At 41.7% G+C, this 18,859-nt stretch overlaps 1 protein-coding gene across 2 annotated transcripts in view; it reads right to left on the bottom strand.

Annotated features, from left to right (window-relative positions):
• The window catches only part of CDH2 (cadherin 2), a 253,945-nt gene extending 239,725 nt beyond the window's left edge, over nt 1–14,220 (bottom strand). The window contains exon 1 of one of the 2 annotated variants that reach the window (XM_055235439.2): nt 14,044–14,220. In XM_055235439.2, the coding sequence (XP_055091414.1) occupies nt 14,044–14,103 (60 nt within the window). In that variant the 5' untranslated portion in view covers nt 14,104–14,220. The remainder of the gene's footprint in view (nt 1–14,043) is intronic. The other variant, XM_055235441.2, reaches the window with a different exon arrangement.
• Between the last annotated feature and the right edge of the window lie 4,639 nt (nt 14,221–18,859).

Genomic DNA, 18,859 nt, shown 5'->3' with positions numbered 1-18,859 from the left:
TACACAGAAAAACTCTCATCAGAAACCAGATTTCAAATTTAAGCCAAAATGAGACATTATTATGCAGTCCACCAGATTTTTTAAAATGTTGAGGTTTAACTACAATGAGTATCCTAAAATTAGGGGGAAACTATGCACACAGTGCTGGTAGACCAGTATGGAAAACACCATCTTGCATTAGCTAGTAACGATGAAAACATGCATACCTTGCAATCTAGCAATTCTACTTCTTGGTACACATCCAAGAGCAGAACAGTGTTCCATCACCTGGGAGTCTGCCAGACAGGCAAATTCTCAGGCTCTACTGTGGGCTTACTGAATCAGACTATCAGGGCTAGGGCCAGGGATCCACATTTAAACAAGCTTTATGGTGATTCTCATATAAAGTTTGGGGAACACAGCCCTAGAGTATCCCTGGCATTTATACCCAGGTGGCATGCATAAGAATGTTGACAGCAGCAAAAAACTGAAACCACACACCCAAGTCCATCAACAATAAACCAAATAAGTAAATTGTACCATATTCATAGCATGCAATGCTCTACAGCAGGGAAAATGAATAAATTACAGCTACACAACTCAGCTGAATCTTATAAGCATAACATTGAGTAGAAAAAGCAAATCACAGAAAAATACATTATATATACACAAGCACAATACATGTATACATCTATGCATGATGTATATACATATATAAAATGTGTCTATATAGGTAAAACCACAAAGGAAAGCAATGAATAAATGTTAGAAAAATCCAGATAGTAGTTATCTCTGCCAGATAGTAGTTATCTCTGGGTGGAGAGAGGAGAATGGATGCAGTACTCTGGGGATGTCCAACGTATATAGGAATATTCTGTTTTCCTAACCAGGCTAGTAGTTATATGGATGTGCTTTATATGCTTTAATTGTCCTTTAAATTGTACACATACGCTTTATGGACTCCTCTATCACATCACATTTCACAATAAAAAGTTTTTAAAAAGTGACTTTCATATATGTATAAAATACAAATGGATGTCAATCTGCTTTCGGTCTTTTTCTGCCTAGATTCAAATACATATCAAACCTAGAAACACAGGCCCTGACATCAGGCTACTTGCATTTAAACCCCAGCTCCAACATTTAACAAAATAACCTTGCACAGCTCAGATAACCTCGCCATGCTTTGGTGTCCTAATATGTAAATTGGGTATATGGGGGGGGGGGGAATTTAATGAGTTAATACATGTAAAGTGCTTTGAATCACGTCTGGTACATAGTAATTAATAGTAATGAAAAGCTATTATTAGGATAGAAAGATACTAAGTTAAAGGCAACATTTCCTGCATCTAATCGTCAATAAACCATCAGCATCTATGAAAACAATGAATCCACCTTCCCTGTTTTCCCAGATGCTGTGCTGGCATCAACCAATACGGTACCATTACACTCAACCCTCTCCTCTACAGGGTTGTCATCATCATGTTAAAAGCATTCAGAGGCTGAGTAACTTTGATTCTAGCCTAGTCTCAAAACACACACACACATACTCCCACATGTGTGCAGACATGGGTCCTTACTAGCATACGAAAATTAAATTACAGAAGCAAGAGACAGATCTAGGAGGAGACAACAGAAAAGCTCCTATCTGATATACCTGTTGTTTCCAAATCAAATCACTGGCAGAATTAACACTGTACATACACTAATTCCTTCTCCTACTTATAAAGACAGTGGAATTATATCAGCCTAGATAACACCTGTTAAAATTTAAGGAGGATTGTTAAGATACTTGCCCTTCAACTGTGGTTTCCAAGTGTGGTCGATGGGACAGTGGTGGTAGGTAGTCCCTGCAGAGCTATCATTTATCTGGTTGTCACACTGAATACAGAACAAAGTCTTGTATGCATTAAGTGCTCAAACTTATTCAAACAATTACATTATCCATTGATTGTGTTTGTGTAAAACAATGGTAATGACCAGGTCCCAAAATCTTCAAATAAATATCCAACATCTTGCTCACTATATGAAAGCACTTCTCCATTATTATTACTATTATTAGAGACACAGTTTTGCTCTGTTGCCCAGACTGGAGTGCAGTGGTGTGATCATAGCTCACTGTAACCTTGAACTACTGAACTCAAGTGATCCTCCTGCCTCAGCCTCTGGAGTAGCTGGGACTATAGGTGTGTGCTACCACACCCAGCTAGTTATTTTTTGTAGAGACGGAGGTCTCACTGTGTTGCCCAGGTTGTTCTCAAAGTCCTGGGGTCAAGCTATCCTCTGGCCTCAGCCTCCCAGAGTGCTGGAATTACAACTGTGAGCCACCACACTCAGCCTGAAAGCACTTTTCTAAGGGATTTATATATGCACACACACAAACACACACTAACCCATTTATTCTTCATAACAACCTTATGATAGATACTATTATCCCCATTTTACAGATGGGCATACTGAGAGAGAAATATCAAATGTGTTGTCCAAGTCCACACAAAAAACAAGTGTCAGAGCCAGGGAACCAATGCAAATCTGGCTCCAGAGTCCCCAATCTTAACCACTGTGTCACACTGCTTCTTCAGGCTACTAAGTCAGTGTAACATAATAGAAAAGAAAGAAAAAGATTTAGAAATCTACAGAAATGTTGTACTTGACAAAAGAAGCATTTCAGTTCAGAAAAACAGAAATTTTAACAAATGCCAAGTGTATTATTGTGTGTATATATGTCACCACACATACAAAATCCAGGGGACAAAATAAAGCAAGACCTCTTTCCACAAAACACATAGAAAAGTAAATTTCAGATAAGTAAAATATCTGTATGTGAAAACACAAACAAATAAGTAATATCTGACATAGTGTGAGGTTTGAGGAAGCTGTCTTTGGAGATGGACAGGCCTCAATCTATATGACTGCTTACCTACAAAAGAGGATTATTTCAGATACACTCATATATACATATATGTATGTCTGTATTTTAATCATGAAGAACCAAGACTTATGAAAATAAGGAATCACAATCTTGACAGTATTATATACGCAAATACTAAAAAAGTAACCTGGCTTTCAAAATGCTTTATTTTGCACCCTAAAATGTTATAAGCAATCTGCAAAATAATCCACTGTTATCTACGTTTGAGTACACCACTATCTCCCTTTAAAACACAGCTTCATCAAGAAGGCCTCAAATAAAGGGAAGGATCATAAACCAAATCATGAATTTAACTCAGTTTCATTTACAAGGTACTTAATTCTAAATCAATTTGTAAATTAAATCAATGGTTATGATATTCTCCCCAAATGTTCTTATCTGTCAAACAGAAAAGACAGAACTGTGAATAACACGTAACGTCCTCAAACACAAACATGGTATGTACACAATTACTTTTATGGTAGAAAAACAATGTGTAGACGCAAAAGCAAGTGAAATACAAATTACCTATCAAGAAGCTAAGGCCACACCAAGAGCATAATCTTTAAAATATGGTAAAATTGAGTCCACGAGTGTAAAAAGATAAATAAATTAGAGAAGCTTTGAAGCCACAAATCCTTGGTGGGCAATTACCTATGGAATTTGATTCCTTAAGTCTTCATCATTATGCATGGAAGCCTCTACCAACAATGTAGAGCTACTAAACCATTATAAACAGAAAAGGCCTCCAGAAAGAAAGATCCTGGGACAAATGTGGGCAATCTGCATCCCTCCTGGCAGACTCTCAGATCTTTAAAAAAGATATACAGAACATAAAAAAAGGTAAATGGTACCCAAATACACACAGTGTGTGGAATTAGAAACCCCTCAATGTAAGCTTTCCAAAATTAAAAACAAAAAAACAAACTGGGTAAAGCCTTGTTGAAAACTGGGTCACCAGTAAGCTCAGAGAAGGTATTAAGAAGCATCACTGAAAAGATTAGTCTGTTAACACCTAAATCTTCTGATTAAAAACTTTAGGTCAGAAAGATATTTAGTTCTTTGTCTCCACTCTCCTTCTAATAAAAGGAAGGACAAGAGAGACTATAACTTAACAGAATTCCAAATGTCTTTGCCATTTGGCTGGAGTGATATTGCCAAACTACCAGAACTACGGCAAAAGATATTGTAAGAAAACCCACAAAAGGTATTTAGTGGCTTGACACCATAAATGTGTGAGTGGCCTTTAGCTGCAAAAAAAAGATTAATCTTTCCATTTTAAACCAATTTCACCCTCCTTACCTCCAATATATTTCTATATTGTCCGTAAGTCTTTCCTAATTTTGTGACAATTAGAAATATATACTATATAAATATAAGAAAGATTCTGCTTACTGAGTGGAAGATGCCAGACACAAAAGAGAATATGGTTTCATAAAGTATAAATCAGCAAAAAAAATCATGCTGTTGGAAGTTAAATAGTTACCACTGAAGGATGGTTAAAATTGGAAGGAGGTACTGGTAAAATTTTGTCTTGATTCAGTGCAGATTAACTAGTATGTTCCATTTAGGAACATTTAGCAGGCTGTCCACTTCTATGTACATTTTCCTGTATGCATTTGACACTTCCATAAAGTAAATGTATATGTGTGTATTACATGTATGTAATCTGAATTTTGAGTTCCCTAAAATGTCGTATCAGGAAGCAGGATATTAGAACCCAATCGTGGAGGTGTTGACACCAAATAGACTTTACCAAGACAGTGGGTGCCAAAGGCCAATATTTTCGCTGCAAAAACAGACTTTTCTTTATTTACTCAACCCGAGAGCAATAAAGAATGAACTTCAGACTTTGAATGTCTGTGTTAACCAATTAAGAAACAAAAGGAAAAATAATAACAAAGTGGTCACAGTTTCTACTTTATTAAAGACTTATGTTAAATGGGAACGGGGGGGGGGGATTATATCCCCTTTAAACTTAGTAAATGTAATTTTTTTTTAGTCCTTTATTTCAGGTTCCACTTAATAGTTTCCCAACCAACAAACAGACATTTCGTGCAAGATTACGGTCAAGCCAAGTGTGTCCACCCACCAACAACAGGTCAAGTTACAAGTAAGACAGTTCTAGGTTTTTCCCAGCAGCAAACAAATCAGTATCTGTACTCAGTTACACTATAGAATATTCACCGGAACTTGTCTGCAGTGGGTCATTTCAGGATGTGGACATGTATATTAAAACATGCCAAATAACTTTATCAGTGTGAGAAAAAGTAATGCAAAGTGTTCAAATATGGAAAATGTTTGAACATTAAACATTAAAACTTTTCAAAAATTGGTGGTGGAATATCTTGCATTTACTTTCACCCTGAAGAATATGGAAAAGAGCTTCAAAAAAAAATGTGTAGTCTTGTGGCCTGAGAGTTTACAGGCTTTCAGAAAGTATTTTAAGTTCCAAGATTCAATAAAAAAATTATTTTTGAGTACTTACCAGCATATTATTTGTTGATCAAAGCAATTAGAAGAACTTTTAAAAACTGATTATGAATGCTTCTAAAATGTTTTCTCTCTCCTAAAGACTATATGAAAAAATGAATGAAAATCTTAACCAAGCATTATGTTTTGGCTTCAGATGCCAAAAGAAAGCAAAATATTTAAGGCCAAGATTAAACAGAGAGTGTAATTCAAAAGTTAATTATTTAAAGAAAAAAAAATCAACTAAGTAGAGAGAAACTGAAACTCTTCTTTATTGTGATAGTCATTCTCTGGGTATTAATACAAAAAGGGCTGCAGTCTGATAAAGGGAGAAACGCGTATGCTTTGTAGTCAAGTCCAACTTGAATATGACAAATATGGTTTTATTCTGGATTCTCATCATATTCAAAATGTTTGAGTTCCAGTTTTATCATCTCTAAAATGAGAACAAAACCACCTATCTCACAGTTATAGAAACAATGAACTGAAACATAATTGTTTCCTTCCCTGAAATTAAAAATACTTAATTTCTGAGGTTTAATACTAGCAGACATTGGCTTGAAAAACTCTTTAAAGAGGCAGAAAATACCTAGTTTCAAGGGTTTTCTCTGCTGTATCTGCTCTACTGAGTTCTATGAATGATCTACTGACAATTACCAAATATAAAATAAATTGGGAAATGTCTTAAAACTGCCGATGTGGGAAAAAACTAAAAGGGCAATCCTTACAACCCTTAATGAAAGCAGTAACATCAAAGTCCGATATTTAGTGCAACAGAAGAAAGTTAAGAAAACTCAAAAGCGTATTTTAATAATGAAGGGAGAAAAGAGTCATTTTTACATTTTTAGTGCCAGTGATTTCTCGAATAATAAAAGCTCCAAACTATGCACCTTTTAATTTACTTTTTATTTTTATTTATTTTGAGACGGAGTCTCGCTCTGTCGCCCAGGCTGGAGTGCAGTGGCGCGATCTCGGCTCACTGCAAGCTCCGCCTCCTGAGTTCACGCCATTCTCCTGCCTCAGCCTCCCGAGGAGCTGGGACTACAGGCGCCCGCCACCACGTCCGGCTAATTTTTTTGTATTTTTAGTAGAGACGGGGTTTCACCGTGGTCTCAATCTCCTGACCTCGTGATCCGCCCGCCTCGGCCTCCCAAAGTGCTGGCATTACAAGCGTGAGCCACTGCACCCGGCCTAATTTACTTTTTAAAACTAATTATATAATCCACCCAAACATTAAGTAACGTATCAGAATGGAGAGAAAACCTGGGCATACATGTTTTAAATTATAATGGCCAATTAATGTTTTTTAACTACACAAAAATCAGTATTAAAATTAAAACTACAATATATGGGAGGATGTAAGTACACTATTTTTTAAATTATAGGTAGGTATATTTTATGAAAGAAAATCTAAGAACAGATCATGGATCAAACATCTCTCCATTATAATTGCCACGTCATATTTATAATAGCAACTCTTTTTAAATAGCTCAAGCTGCTTTAAAGCATTATACAACTAATTCTCCCAATGCTACTTTGAAAAACCCAAGTTAAACTGCTTATTTAATCAAGGCAGTGGGTACACTAGAACTCTCATTCCTATATTAAATGCTCTTCTGTATCTCCAGTTCCAGATACTAGTGAGGTCTACTTTCAATTACACTTCCACTATTGGAACAGATAAAAAGTTAAACATTCAATCAGTCAGGAGAATGTGAAATATTACCATGGTTTACCCAACTATTATAATCTCTCAGGCACTGAGAACTCAGCACAAAGTGGTTATTCCATGATGTCAGCATGGAAACTTTTCCATTACTTAGCTATCCATTAATACAGCCAATCTTCCTTTGGATCTACTTACAGCTCAGGCTGCTTTAGGTTGTTCTAAACCTAACTTGGATTGTCCTAGTGTTAGTTTAGGTTATCTTCACTCTTGAATCTACTGTTTGATTATATATTCCTCAGTTATAGCTTATATTGTGGTCTGTGTAAAATTAATCCTCATTCAGAAGCCTGAAATTCCCATTTATTTTGGTTGTCCTTCTCTGTAGCTTTTTTAAATTTTATTTTGAGACGGAGTCTCGCTCTGTTGCCCAGGCTGGAGTGCAGTGGCGTGATCTCGGCTCACTGCAACCTCTGCCTCCCGGGTTCAAGTGATTCTCCTGCCTCAGCCTTCCAAGTACCTGCCATCACGCCCAGCTAATTTTTTGTGTTTTTAGTAGAGACGGGGTTTCACTGTATTAGGCAGGATGGTCTCCATCTACTAACCTTGTGATCCGCCCACCTTGGCCTCCCAAAGTGCTGGAATTATGGGCATGAGCCACCCTGCCTAGCCCTCTGTGGCTTTTTTAGGTGCATGACTATTCCTAAAACATGAGGTGGCTTAACTATCACTTTCTTGAACCTGAACTAGTAGAAAATGTTTTGTTCCCTACAGCAGGGGTTATTAAATTTAGCTTCACATTACGCCATAATTTGTTAAATCATTTCTTATGGACTTTTAGAGATCAAATAATCCAATGTTTTGTAATCATAAGCAATGCTTCAATGAGTATCTTCGTATATGTATCTATACCATGTGTTTGTCATAAATACATGCATACCTGTACCAAAAAAAAAAAACTAGAGGAGGCCAGGAGCAGTGGCTCATGCTTGTAATCCCAGCACTTTGGGAGGCCTAGGCAGGCGGATTACCTGAGGTCAGGAGTTCGAGTCGAGACGAGCCTTGCCAACATGGTGAAACCTCATCTCTATTAAATACACAAAACTTGCTGGGCGTGGTGGCACATGTAATCCCAGCTACATGGGAGGCTGAGGCAGGAGAATTGCTTGAGCCCAGGAGACGGAGGATGTAGTGAGCCACGATTGTGCCACTGCACTCCAGCCTGACAGAGCGAGACTTTGTCTCAAAAAAAAAAAAAAAAAGCTAGAGGAAAACTTGACAAAAGGCTATATTTTTAATGCTGACCCACTTATATTTTTAATGTTGACCCCTATCACTCAATTCAATGGCTCTCCTGAAGGCTATCTTCTCTCAAAGAAACATGAGCTCATAAAACTAATAAAAAAAAAATTTCTCAGTAATATTACACTTACCTTCCTTTAAGCCTAAAAATAATTTTTATTCTCAGTAATATTACACTTACCTTCCTTTAAGCCTAAACCCCTCCCCAGAATTGTTTACTTTTACTGGCAAAGGTAGCACAGCCAATGAAGAAAATTTTAAGTTTAAAATTCAGGCATATAAAAAATACAGATGACTTTAAACCTATCACTTATGATAAACTACGGTTAATACATCTTCAAAACTCACATTCTATCACTCCAAGTATCTGAAAATTCTTACATTTTAGGCTGAAAAAAAAGCCTTTCCACAACTTTCGAAAAGGAGATGTGTTTGAGATATTTTTTAAGTAGCCCCAGGAATCATGCAACTGGACAGTCTCTTAGAGATCAACTAATCCAACTAGGCCCAAGATTTTACTGTTGAGGAAAATGAGGTCACGGGAGTTTAAGAGAGTAGACTACATCTGGACGAAATCAGAATCCCATGCTTCCTGCCCTTGACACTAGCTCTTGCCCTTGACACTACACAAGGGCATTCACTTGCACAGATCAGTTATTATACTGTTGGTGCCTAAACCACCTTTCATGACATAAAGTAATCAATCAATTATTGATTGACACTTCATATCAGACTGTACTCCGTGTTGCAGGAGACTCATATGTACACAGCAGTCCTCAACATACATTTGGGGGGTGTGTGTGTGTGTGTGTATGCATGCAATCCAAGGGCTTGGGTGCTGTAAGTACAGGTGGAAGCAGACGAGAAAGTGCACTGAGTACCAAACAGTGAGTAACAAGGAATAAAAATCTAAGCAGAATTTAATCTTAATTTTCCTTAAAGAGACTCTATTATAACATAAATCATAATCTTTAAATCTACATCTTTCAAAAAGTCCCATTTAGCTTGTGAATTCACCTTGTTCTGCCTGCTTTAGACCCATCACTTCATACATGCAGAAGATATAGCTTTTACTAAAACATTAATCTGTATATACCTCTTCCTTGGCATGGATAAGGTTTAATTAAAACTTATATGTATTTAGTTGAATACAAAGACTAGCATCTGCTCAAATTAACTGATGTCTTTTTCTGAAAAATTAAAATAAAAATAAAATTTTAGTAGAAAAAAACAGAAATGTGAGACATAGTGATTTGCTGGTACCAATTATGTTTCAACTTAAAACTCTTAACTTGAAAATACTTTGGTTCTAACAAGTATACTGCTGTCAGAGCGAAATACTTATTCAGACGACAAAATCCAAATTTAAAAATCTATCACATTTTTAAATGGCTGACAAAACCCACCACCAAATCTAAGCAGTGCCTAAACTTGATTACTTTTTTGTATTTGAGCCAAAAGAACAAATCTGAATGTTAACCTGGGAAAAATGGTAGTGTATATACGAACACTATACTTCTTAAATAACAGCTCAGATTTTTAAAAATCACTCTTCTAACTTCATAATATCCCCTTGAAAACAAGATGGGGATTTTAATCACTTAGGATTAAAAAAAATAGGATTTAAAGCAAGATTAACTGTTGCTTTAAGTCTTGACATTTCCCTGTTAATAACCCTAAAGCTTAATGAAGCACAACAGATTTAAGAATTGAAATTTTTAAAGAAAAAGAAAATTAAGGACAGTGTGGTGCTCTATACTATCATGAAAATAATCTGCTCCAGAAAGATTTTAGTCTCTACATGTAAAAAGCAAGAAATATCTAAAAAGTATTTCCTTGTAAAATCTCAGTCTGAACTTTTGTTAGGGCACACTTTGATGAAAGTGTGGAAGTCAGAAAGTACCTAAGGTTTAATATATAGTGTTTTAAAAACAAGTGAGGATATACAAAATACTGTTTTTCAAATCACACCTAGTATGTTTGCAACCTACCACCTATTAGTAATGAGCGCATGCCTCAGGTTAAGAAAAGCACAGAAATATACATAACTGTGTCTGGTAAGTAAAATAAACTGCGAACACCAAGTTAACTCTTCTTATTTTCACAAGAACTTATGTCTCAAAGGCACATGAAAATCAAATAAATACTGAGAATAAACACGTGATTTACACTTAAGATGACTGCTGAATCCTTGCCACATTCTAGAACAAAGCTGCTTCTTTTTATGTATGCTTCATATGTTGAATATTAATCTCTTTAAAATCTATACCTAATAGGTGAAAAACACATAAAGTTTATGCATCTTTTTTCCAAAGTCCTCATGCAGGGTTGAAACCAGGATCTATGTGTTAAGTCTTAGAACTCTGAATTTCTATGAACATTAAAATACTGTCCTAGATGCCCCATAACCCATACAAACGTATTTAAATTAGAACAATGGGGTTATGCAATTAAGATGTGAACTAGAAAAACAACACAGATTTCTAATATATTAATTAACTAGGTCAATGGTAAAAGCAACATTGATTTTTTTTCTTAACAATAAACTTATGTAAGGATTTGAAAGTCACTTGTATTATTTAAAAGGAAAGCTGGTTATAACTTTGTGATATAATATTTTATCCTTTTATCAGGTAAGCCAAATGCTCAAATTCAGATTTTTTAATATAAAAAAGGCTAATATCTTAAAATGAGAAAGACTAAAGAAAATCTTGATGTTGAACATCATAATATGCAAAATTGACTAGAATTACGTAAATCTAGGTAACAGACTAACTAAACTAATAATTTCTCAAAGTAAAATAAGGTACACAGACACCTCAGGTAACAATTCAAGGCACAGAGTCCTTTGAATATTCAATTATATTTAGCTTGTAAAAAAAAAAATACAAGGGTGCTCCGTATCTGCACAAATAACCTACACATTCTCTTTTCTAAAACTATGGGCTGCTTAGTCTGGAATTTAAAAAAAAAAAAAAAAAAAAAAAAACCTAGACTGTTAACAGCAGCTGACTGCAGAGCAGCCACTTTCACCTTGCAGATAAAGCTTTGTTGTTTGGGCGTGTAAAGCAGACCATTAGCACAAAATCATTTCTAATCTCAGTTGTACAATCCACATGGTGCACTTAACCCTAAAACTCATGTTGCATAAACTGCTCTGCTTCCACTCCTAATGACCTTTCAAATCATTCAATGTTACTGTTTGACTTATACTCCTGAATTAGAGGACTGCCAAATAACTTGATGAGAAAGTTATAATTTCTCCTTTCCTGAAGGTTTAAAAAAGTCAACATTGGTATAGAAGAAACTGAGAAAGAACATACAATGGAAAAGAAAAGTACGTTATTTAATGCTTACAAATGATATTTTTAGAAATGCTTAAGAAAAAAATGACAGAAAATTCACATCTGACTTCAAGGACGACTACTAAAACAGAAAATGAGTGCTCCACTTGTAACACACATAGATTTCCCACAGTATTTATGACCAACAAATGTCTCTTCGTGTCCTAACTTCACTGCACAGTATTCAATTAAAACTCACTTTTAAATGAAAAAGTTTGTGAAAATAACCATCTGCTGCTGGATTCACACTGAGGATTTACTGTCTGTAAATAAGACGACCCAATGCTGTCCAAAAATTAACGTTTTTAAAGTAAGATGTTTAAAAAATGTATCACATCTCCTTTGTTAAAAAAAAATCCTAATACACACAGGAGTCTTAAGTTTGTCTTGCCTTCCATTTAACTTCAAATACTTTAGAAGCAGGACTTTCTTCCTTCTTCCTCCTTCAGCCTAACCTCTTTAATAAACCCCATTTTTAAAGAAGAAACAATAAATGAAGTGACAGGAGGTGAAAGAATGAGGAGTGTGCGCTGGGAGAATAAAGGGAGGTTTTATAACAGGAGGTACTTTTGTTAGCAAGTGACTGGCAGGTCTCCTCCCCCAAGTTAGAAGGAATTCCATCCACTCTCCAAAACTGCAAAGGCCAAAAATGTCTAGTCTAATAGTTCTGAAATCCCCGAGTCAGGAGAAAGCCGAGTGGGGGATGGCGAGTGGGGGAAGGGGAGAAAGACCGGTAGGAGACTAAAGAACAAAAGAAGAAATCCAAGAAAGGGGAAAGGAACGCCGGGACCCTGGCCTGGGAGGCAGGGGTGGGGAGAGACAAAGTGTGAGAGCACGACCCCGGGAGCAGAGCGTGGAGCCGGGCAGGGCCAGGCGTGCCGCACCATGGCGCACCATGGACAGGGCTCCGCGCGGCGGCGGCCCACACCCGTCTAGGGGGTTGCCGGAGAAAGCGCGAGAGACTGCGGGGGCCAGCCCCGTCCCGCCCCCGCCCCTGCCCCTGCCCCAGCCCCAGCAGCACTCAACCCCTGGCGGGCCGGAGCGCGCCAGGCCCTGACCCGTGAAGACCACGGAGCGGGGCAATCCACACCACCTGTCTCCACCCCCGGAGCAGGCACTTCCAAGCTGCGTCCGCACTTTTCGGGGCTGCCAGGTGGCAGTAGAGCACCCCTCCCCCTGCCCCGAGGGCGATACGCAGGGGGCCCCTCCGTGGATTTTCCTGCCCCGCGGCGTGGGCGGGCACGCCCCTTTCCCGCAACCTTCGAGGGACCCCACGGCAGGCGGAGACCGACTTGGGACCAGGGCACTGCACCCGCCCAGCCAGAGGGTCCCGGCCGAGGCTGTGCGAAGTGGCCACCAGGCCTGGGCTGGCTGGTCGGGAGGAGCCTGGGGGCATCCTCGGGTTGGAGACGGCGGAAAGTTGGGCTGCCGCCGGGCTGGGAACCCGCGGCGTGCAGCGGCGAGGGAACCTGCGCCCGGACTGGAGCAGGTGCTTCCTGCCGCGGAGGAGCCTCTTACTAGAGATTAAATGAAAAGGCTCGCTGGCGCTCTCCTGAGGGTATGAAAAGTACGGAAGGCTCCAGGCAAAGGCGCCCCCGGGGCGCTTGTAGGGCACACGCAGCCGGACAGAGAGAGAGAGGAGCAGCCGCGTACCGGGGGAGATACTTGGCGTGAGAGGCCAGACTGGGTCTGAAGGCAGGCGCGGACCGGCAGAGACTCCTCCGCGCAAGAGGGCCAGATTTTCTTTCCAGGTGGGACCGACACAGAATATTGTGAGGGCAAGAGAAGAAGAAAAGGAGGCAACTCCAGACTGGGATAAAGACAATAGGACAGTGGAGCCATTGGGCACCGGGAGGCGCACGGGTGCAGGGTGGGGTAAGGTGGTGGCAAGTCCCGTAACTAAGACACCAGAGTGAGAATTCCTACTGTAAACTCGCGACCCATCCCTGCAGAAATAAACAAAAAAATTGAAGCGAAGTATCACGCGAGGGGCGAAAGACACAGAAAACTGCAAAACCTGGGAGTTATCCTGCCTCACCCTCCTGCTGCCTGAGGACACCCCCCGCGAGCTTGCTGGGCTCCGAAGAAGGAGCAGAGGGGACCCGCAATGGGGCCCCTAGAGCCCCGCCAAGAAAGGCGCGAGAAGCCTGCTGGCCCCAGCAGCCCTGCCCCGGCAGCCCTGCCCCGGCAGCCCTACCCCGGCGCCCGGACGGAGCCTGATGCCTGCGCAGCTCCCCGCCGCGCGGCGCGGCGCGGCACCTCCCTTCCCGGGTGCGCAGCCCGGCCCCGCAGCGGCGCGGGGAACAAAGGGACCCGGCGCCGCCCGCCCCACCCCGCCCGTGGCCCGGCCCGCGGGGACCGCCGCGTACCTGAAGCAGGGCCGCCAGCAGCGGCAGCAGGGTCCGCAGCGCTCCCGCTATCCGGCACATGGAGGCGGAGAGGGGCCGAGCGAGGAGCCGGAGGCGGCGGCGGCGGCGGCGGCGGAGGAGGAGGCAGCGGCAGCACCAACAGCGGCGCGGAGAAACGGCTCCAGGCAGTTTCCACCCCCTTCCCTTTCCCTCCCCTCCCCACCCCCTCCTTTGCTGCTCTCCGCTCCCCGCCAATGGAGAGCGAGCTGATGACAAATAGCGGGCCGCGGAGTCCGCGGGACTCGCACCAGGAGTAATAAAACAGACCCAGAGATCAAGGAGCTAGGGAGGGGGCAGGGGAACAGGGCGGGCGAGCGTGTGAGTGTGAGCGTCTGCGAGTGTGTGTGGAGGCGGCTGCTGTGGCAGCGCAGGCGGCTCGGCTCCGGCCCGGAGCGCAGCGGAAGCCGCGAGAGATGCAGCGGCGGGGACCTTGGCCGGTGGAGGATGCGGAGGTGGAAGTGGAGCGGATGGCGCTCCTCAAGAGCTCCGCCACGCGAGGTTTCGGGCTCGTGGTTTTGCTTCCTCCGGGTCCCCGTTCCAGGGCCGCTCGGCGCGACGAAGACGCCGGGGACAGCGCCGCGGGGAGGGCGCTCCGGGCCGTGCGAGCTGCACCCACAAAGAGCAGCAGTCCCGCCACCCCGCGCCTCCGCTGCGTGGGGGCCGAGGGCCGCTTCTCGGCTCCTCTTTCCGGTCCCCGGGCGAGTTGGAGACTGTTCTCCGGCCTCGGCCGCAAGGGGGTGAGGCGAGGGGCCGGCGCGGCCGCTCCCGCCGCGGCTCCGTCCCGCGCAGCTGCCGCCGCAGCCGCCCCTGCTGCCCGCGCACCGGCACTCGCCCGCCGGTCCTCGCCCTGCGCCGCTCACTGGCGCGCGCCGCCCGCCGTCGCCGACCGCGCACCCAGTTCGGCCTCTGCTGCGCGACCTGGGCGAGCCGCCGCCGCTCTCCCCGCGCTCGCCGCACGCGCTGCCTGGCTGCGCGGCCCGCTCCCCTCTCCTATCCCTCCCGCCGCCGCCGCCGCCCTCGCCCCCGCCTCCCTCCTCCGCCGAGCCTCCCCGCCCGCGTCGTGGCCAATCGGAGGCCACCAAGCTGCGGCTGTAGCCGGCCGGATCCGCGGCAGCCGCCCGCCCCCGCCCTGCCGAAGCGCCCCGTATTTTGCTGCAGCCCGCGGGGGGTCGCCGGAGGGAAGCCTGGGGTGCGCCGAGCACCGCCCCGGCAGGTGGAGGGGCTGCGGGAAATAAAATAACTTGGGCAGGAACTTGATTGGTAGCAGGTTCATCTTTGGTCCGCGGTGGGGAATCTAATGGAGATGAGGAATGGTTGTGGGGGGGGGCGGGGGGTGCCTCCTTGGGAGCCTAACGCACGCTTCTTTATTTTGTCATTCTTTGGAGATGGGTAATCTTTCCTGGCAGGGGCAGACACAGCAAACTAAGGACGCAGGCCAAGCTCATCCTAGCTATTGTTGTCTGAGGCGCTCGCCGGGAGCCACCTGCGGGCGGGGGAGGGCGGAGGCCGCGGCTCCTCTCTGGAGCTCGCACCTCCAGCTCCCACCCTTGCCGATGTACTGGAACAGCCCAAGTTTTTGTGTTCTTGTTTTGTTTTCTTTTGTCCCCTCTGGGAGTTTGAGAGTGCATGTTTGTAATTTTATTTGAAATCTCCCGTTTTCTATTACTACCCGTTAGCGGTAGTGTTCACATTTGGGGCCAACAGTTTCAGGGTACTTTTACCCCCTCCTACCACCCCTAACAACATTTTAAAAAAAGAGAGAAGCTAAAAGCCGGAACTCGTGAAAATAGGATTATATAAAAGATAAAATGACTTGATAGAGAATTCTCACCATGTAAAGGATTTCTGCTGGCTTCCTTTAAAGCATGAACTTGGAGTGCAACACAGTGAGAGACTTTACAAGTTTGAGTCACAAGCATTTGTGGAATGGAGCGGGGGATGGGGAGCAGTTTTTGTTTTTTTGTGTTTTCTAATTCTGGTGAGGTAATAAATTTTCCGGAACCTTTTTAAAAAAAGGTTTACAAGTAAATAGAAATATCTGTTTTATGTAAGCTTTTCAACACTTGGGAGATCGGTGAACTTCATTGCAGTTAATGAATATTTTCTGCCTTTATTGCTTGCTTTTCTGCTTTGGGTGACTGAAATATTAACATTATTTGAGTTTCAGGATACGGATCATTTAAGAATTTGATGATGAACCTTTAAAAATCAGCTACTAATTTCTTGACATAACTGATGCAGCTTTTAATAATGTACTATTGCTGGCTAGGCTTTTAAAAATTTAATATTCATAGGGAGGCTTATTCAATTTTAATTAAAACATAATATTGTAAGGTTTTTGTGAAACAAAATTTTTCCTGGATTTTCTTTCTTCTCGAAAGAATAAGAAAGGTTATGTTAATTAAATTTAAAAGATGAGATGAAACACTTAGTTAATATAGTAATCAGAAGTGCTTGTTCTTACCCTTTCTCTTCTTTTTTTGCTAGATACTATTGTCACACTATTGCTAGTCAGCCTAAAAGTTATCTTTGCAATAGAGCATTTATAAATTATGCTTTCTGGGAGTCATGCAAAATAATAGTAAAAATTCAATTGAGATATGGGGATATGTTTGTTGTATTCCAAAGTGAGATGTAGAGATCTCATCTCCATGGCTAAGATTTAAGCTTCGACCCTCGACGTGGGGTTTTGATTGCATCCTCATCACTCCTAGCAGTACCCATTGATGTTTATTGCCATTCTGATTAATTTAAAGGTGGAACAAATTTCAACATGAATAACTCTATTTCTTGTTGGTAATATTTACTTGAAGCTTTAAACATCATGTCCTTTATAAATTAAACGCTTATGATTTCAAAATCTCCTTTGGAATGGCTGTCAGTCAAGGAATTCTGATTCCAACAGTTTTTGATCCTTTAAGCACTTGCAGCATTTTTTAAAAGTCCAATTTGCATGCCTCTCACTCTTCAGTGGTTGTGAATTGTTTTAGAATCTTGCCTCATTTTAAGTTGATCACCTGGTCAGCCAAATCTTGCTAATAATAATAGGCCTCTGATTACAAGAAGGAATAGTCTAGTCTAAAATCATGCTGTTGGAGACTTTGTGCATCCATTTGATGTTAATGAAAGTAGATCTAGTGTTGCCTATGATATCCAAACACAGCTTTACCTCAGTAATACCATACCTAAGATTAGCTAACGGGGCCATTCATTGTCCTGGGCAAGTGATGACCAAACTCGCAGATTTTTAGCCCCTGCTCAAAGCATTACTTGTCTGAAGACTGGTTTTCCATCAGCCTATAGAACTCCAGGGATGTAGGGGATTGTCAGTGACCCAGAGAAACAACCAGGTGGTATTAAGGGTTGGATGGATGGAGACAAGAAAAAAATATATAATAATATAAAACATGACTGCATTCACACATCAAAAATCAACCTAATCCTTCATTTCTGACCTATGGAGTGATGCCTGTTTACTATAAGAGGTCTGCAAACCGTTATGGAAACACTGATTAAATGATGTGCTCTGAACACATGGCCAGTTTTTATATGTATGTAGAAGTCATGATGATTCATTTCTAAGCATTCATTTTTATGTATGTGTAGTTTTTATATGTATGTAGAGGTCGTGATGATTTGTTTCCAAGCATTCATTTCGAAAATCGTAATAATTTTTGTTCTGGTGTGTTTTGTCAGACAGGAGATGCTAAATGTACAAATTCACCATGTGGGTGTTTGTGTACAAGGGTTCTTGCTTTGGACATAAATGCTCAACAGTGGTAGTCTAATCTGGAGCCTCCTCTCCCCTACCTCCTCTTCCCTACGTCCTATAGATTCATACCTCAAAGACAGGCCCCACACTTGTCTTTGTCTCTGACACCTAATGCAGTGTCCTTCCCAGTGTTGAATGAAGACCCCCTTCTCCACTCTTCCTCCTTCTCTCGCCGTCTTCAGAGCAAACTAGGATTGTCCCTCTCCCTTAGAAAGTACCCCTCAAATTACATTTTCTCCATAATTAGCTTTAGTGTACATTAAAGCTGACTTTCCCTGGGTAATATCCCTTTCATAAAGTCATGGAATGTTCTAAATGAAACATTAAAGATGGTCTCTGCAACCCCCTCATTTTACAGATGGGACACCCTGAGACTTAAAAAGGTACACAAGGCCACCAGCTGGAAAGTAGGGAATGCAGAATGGGACCCAGATTCCCTGACTCCCACTTTTACCTGCGCTCTTTATCTTATTCTGGGAAGTTCCTTTAACATTGAAAAATTCAACTATATGGAATGAGAGGGAGCTTTTTCTTTTTAAATAAGAAAATATAATGATGCTAGGGATTTGTCTACTATTTTTCTCAAGTTTTTTGTTCTTCAAAGTATGTGTGAAATTGAGGACATAACTCTTCACTGCTCTCAGTTTTACTATGCTTTTCTTACTGTGATTATCTTGTCTTATTTATTGTGATTTTGCCATTTAAAGATCCATATATTTGATACAATCTGGTTGCTAAACACAAGGTAGTCATTCATCTGGTGCTCAGAGAAGTAGTGATCTGATCCAATATTAGAAGAAAAACCTGGTTATTTAAAAAAAAACTACTCTTGTTTGAAGTTATTATTTACCTATTGTTTTTCAGTATTTGAAAATCAAAATCAACATCTCCATGGAAAATATAACCAAAGAAGTAACTTGAAGTACGTATGGTCACCTAAGTGAGTTATAAAGTTGCCAGATGAGCAACTCAACAGAGACGAGTAATTCATAAGCAGGCCCTGAA

Source organism: Symphalangus syndactylus, chromosome 1, assembly GCF_028878055.3.
Source record: "Symphalangus syndactylus isolate Jambi chromosome 1, NHGRI_mSymSyn1-v2.1_pri, whole genome shotgun sequence".
NCBI classification, from domain to species: domain Eukaryota; kingdom Metazoa; phylum Chordata; class Mammalia; order Primates; family Hylobatidae; genus Symphalangus; species Symphalangus syndactylus.
Note: the sequence above shows the minus strand (reverse complement) of the source record. Positions and strands in the feature narration are given on the sequence as shown.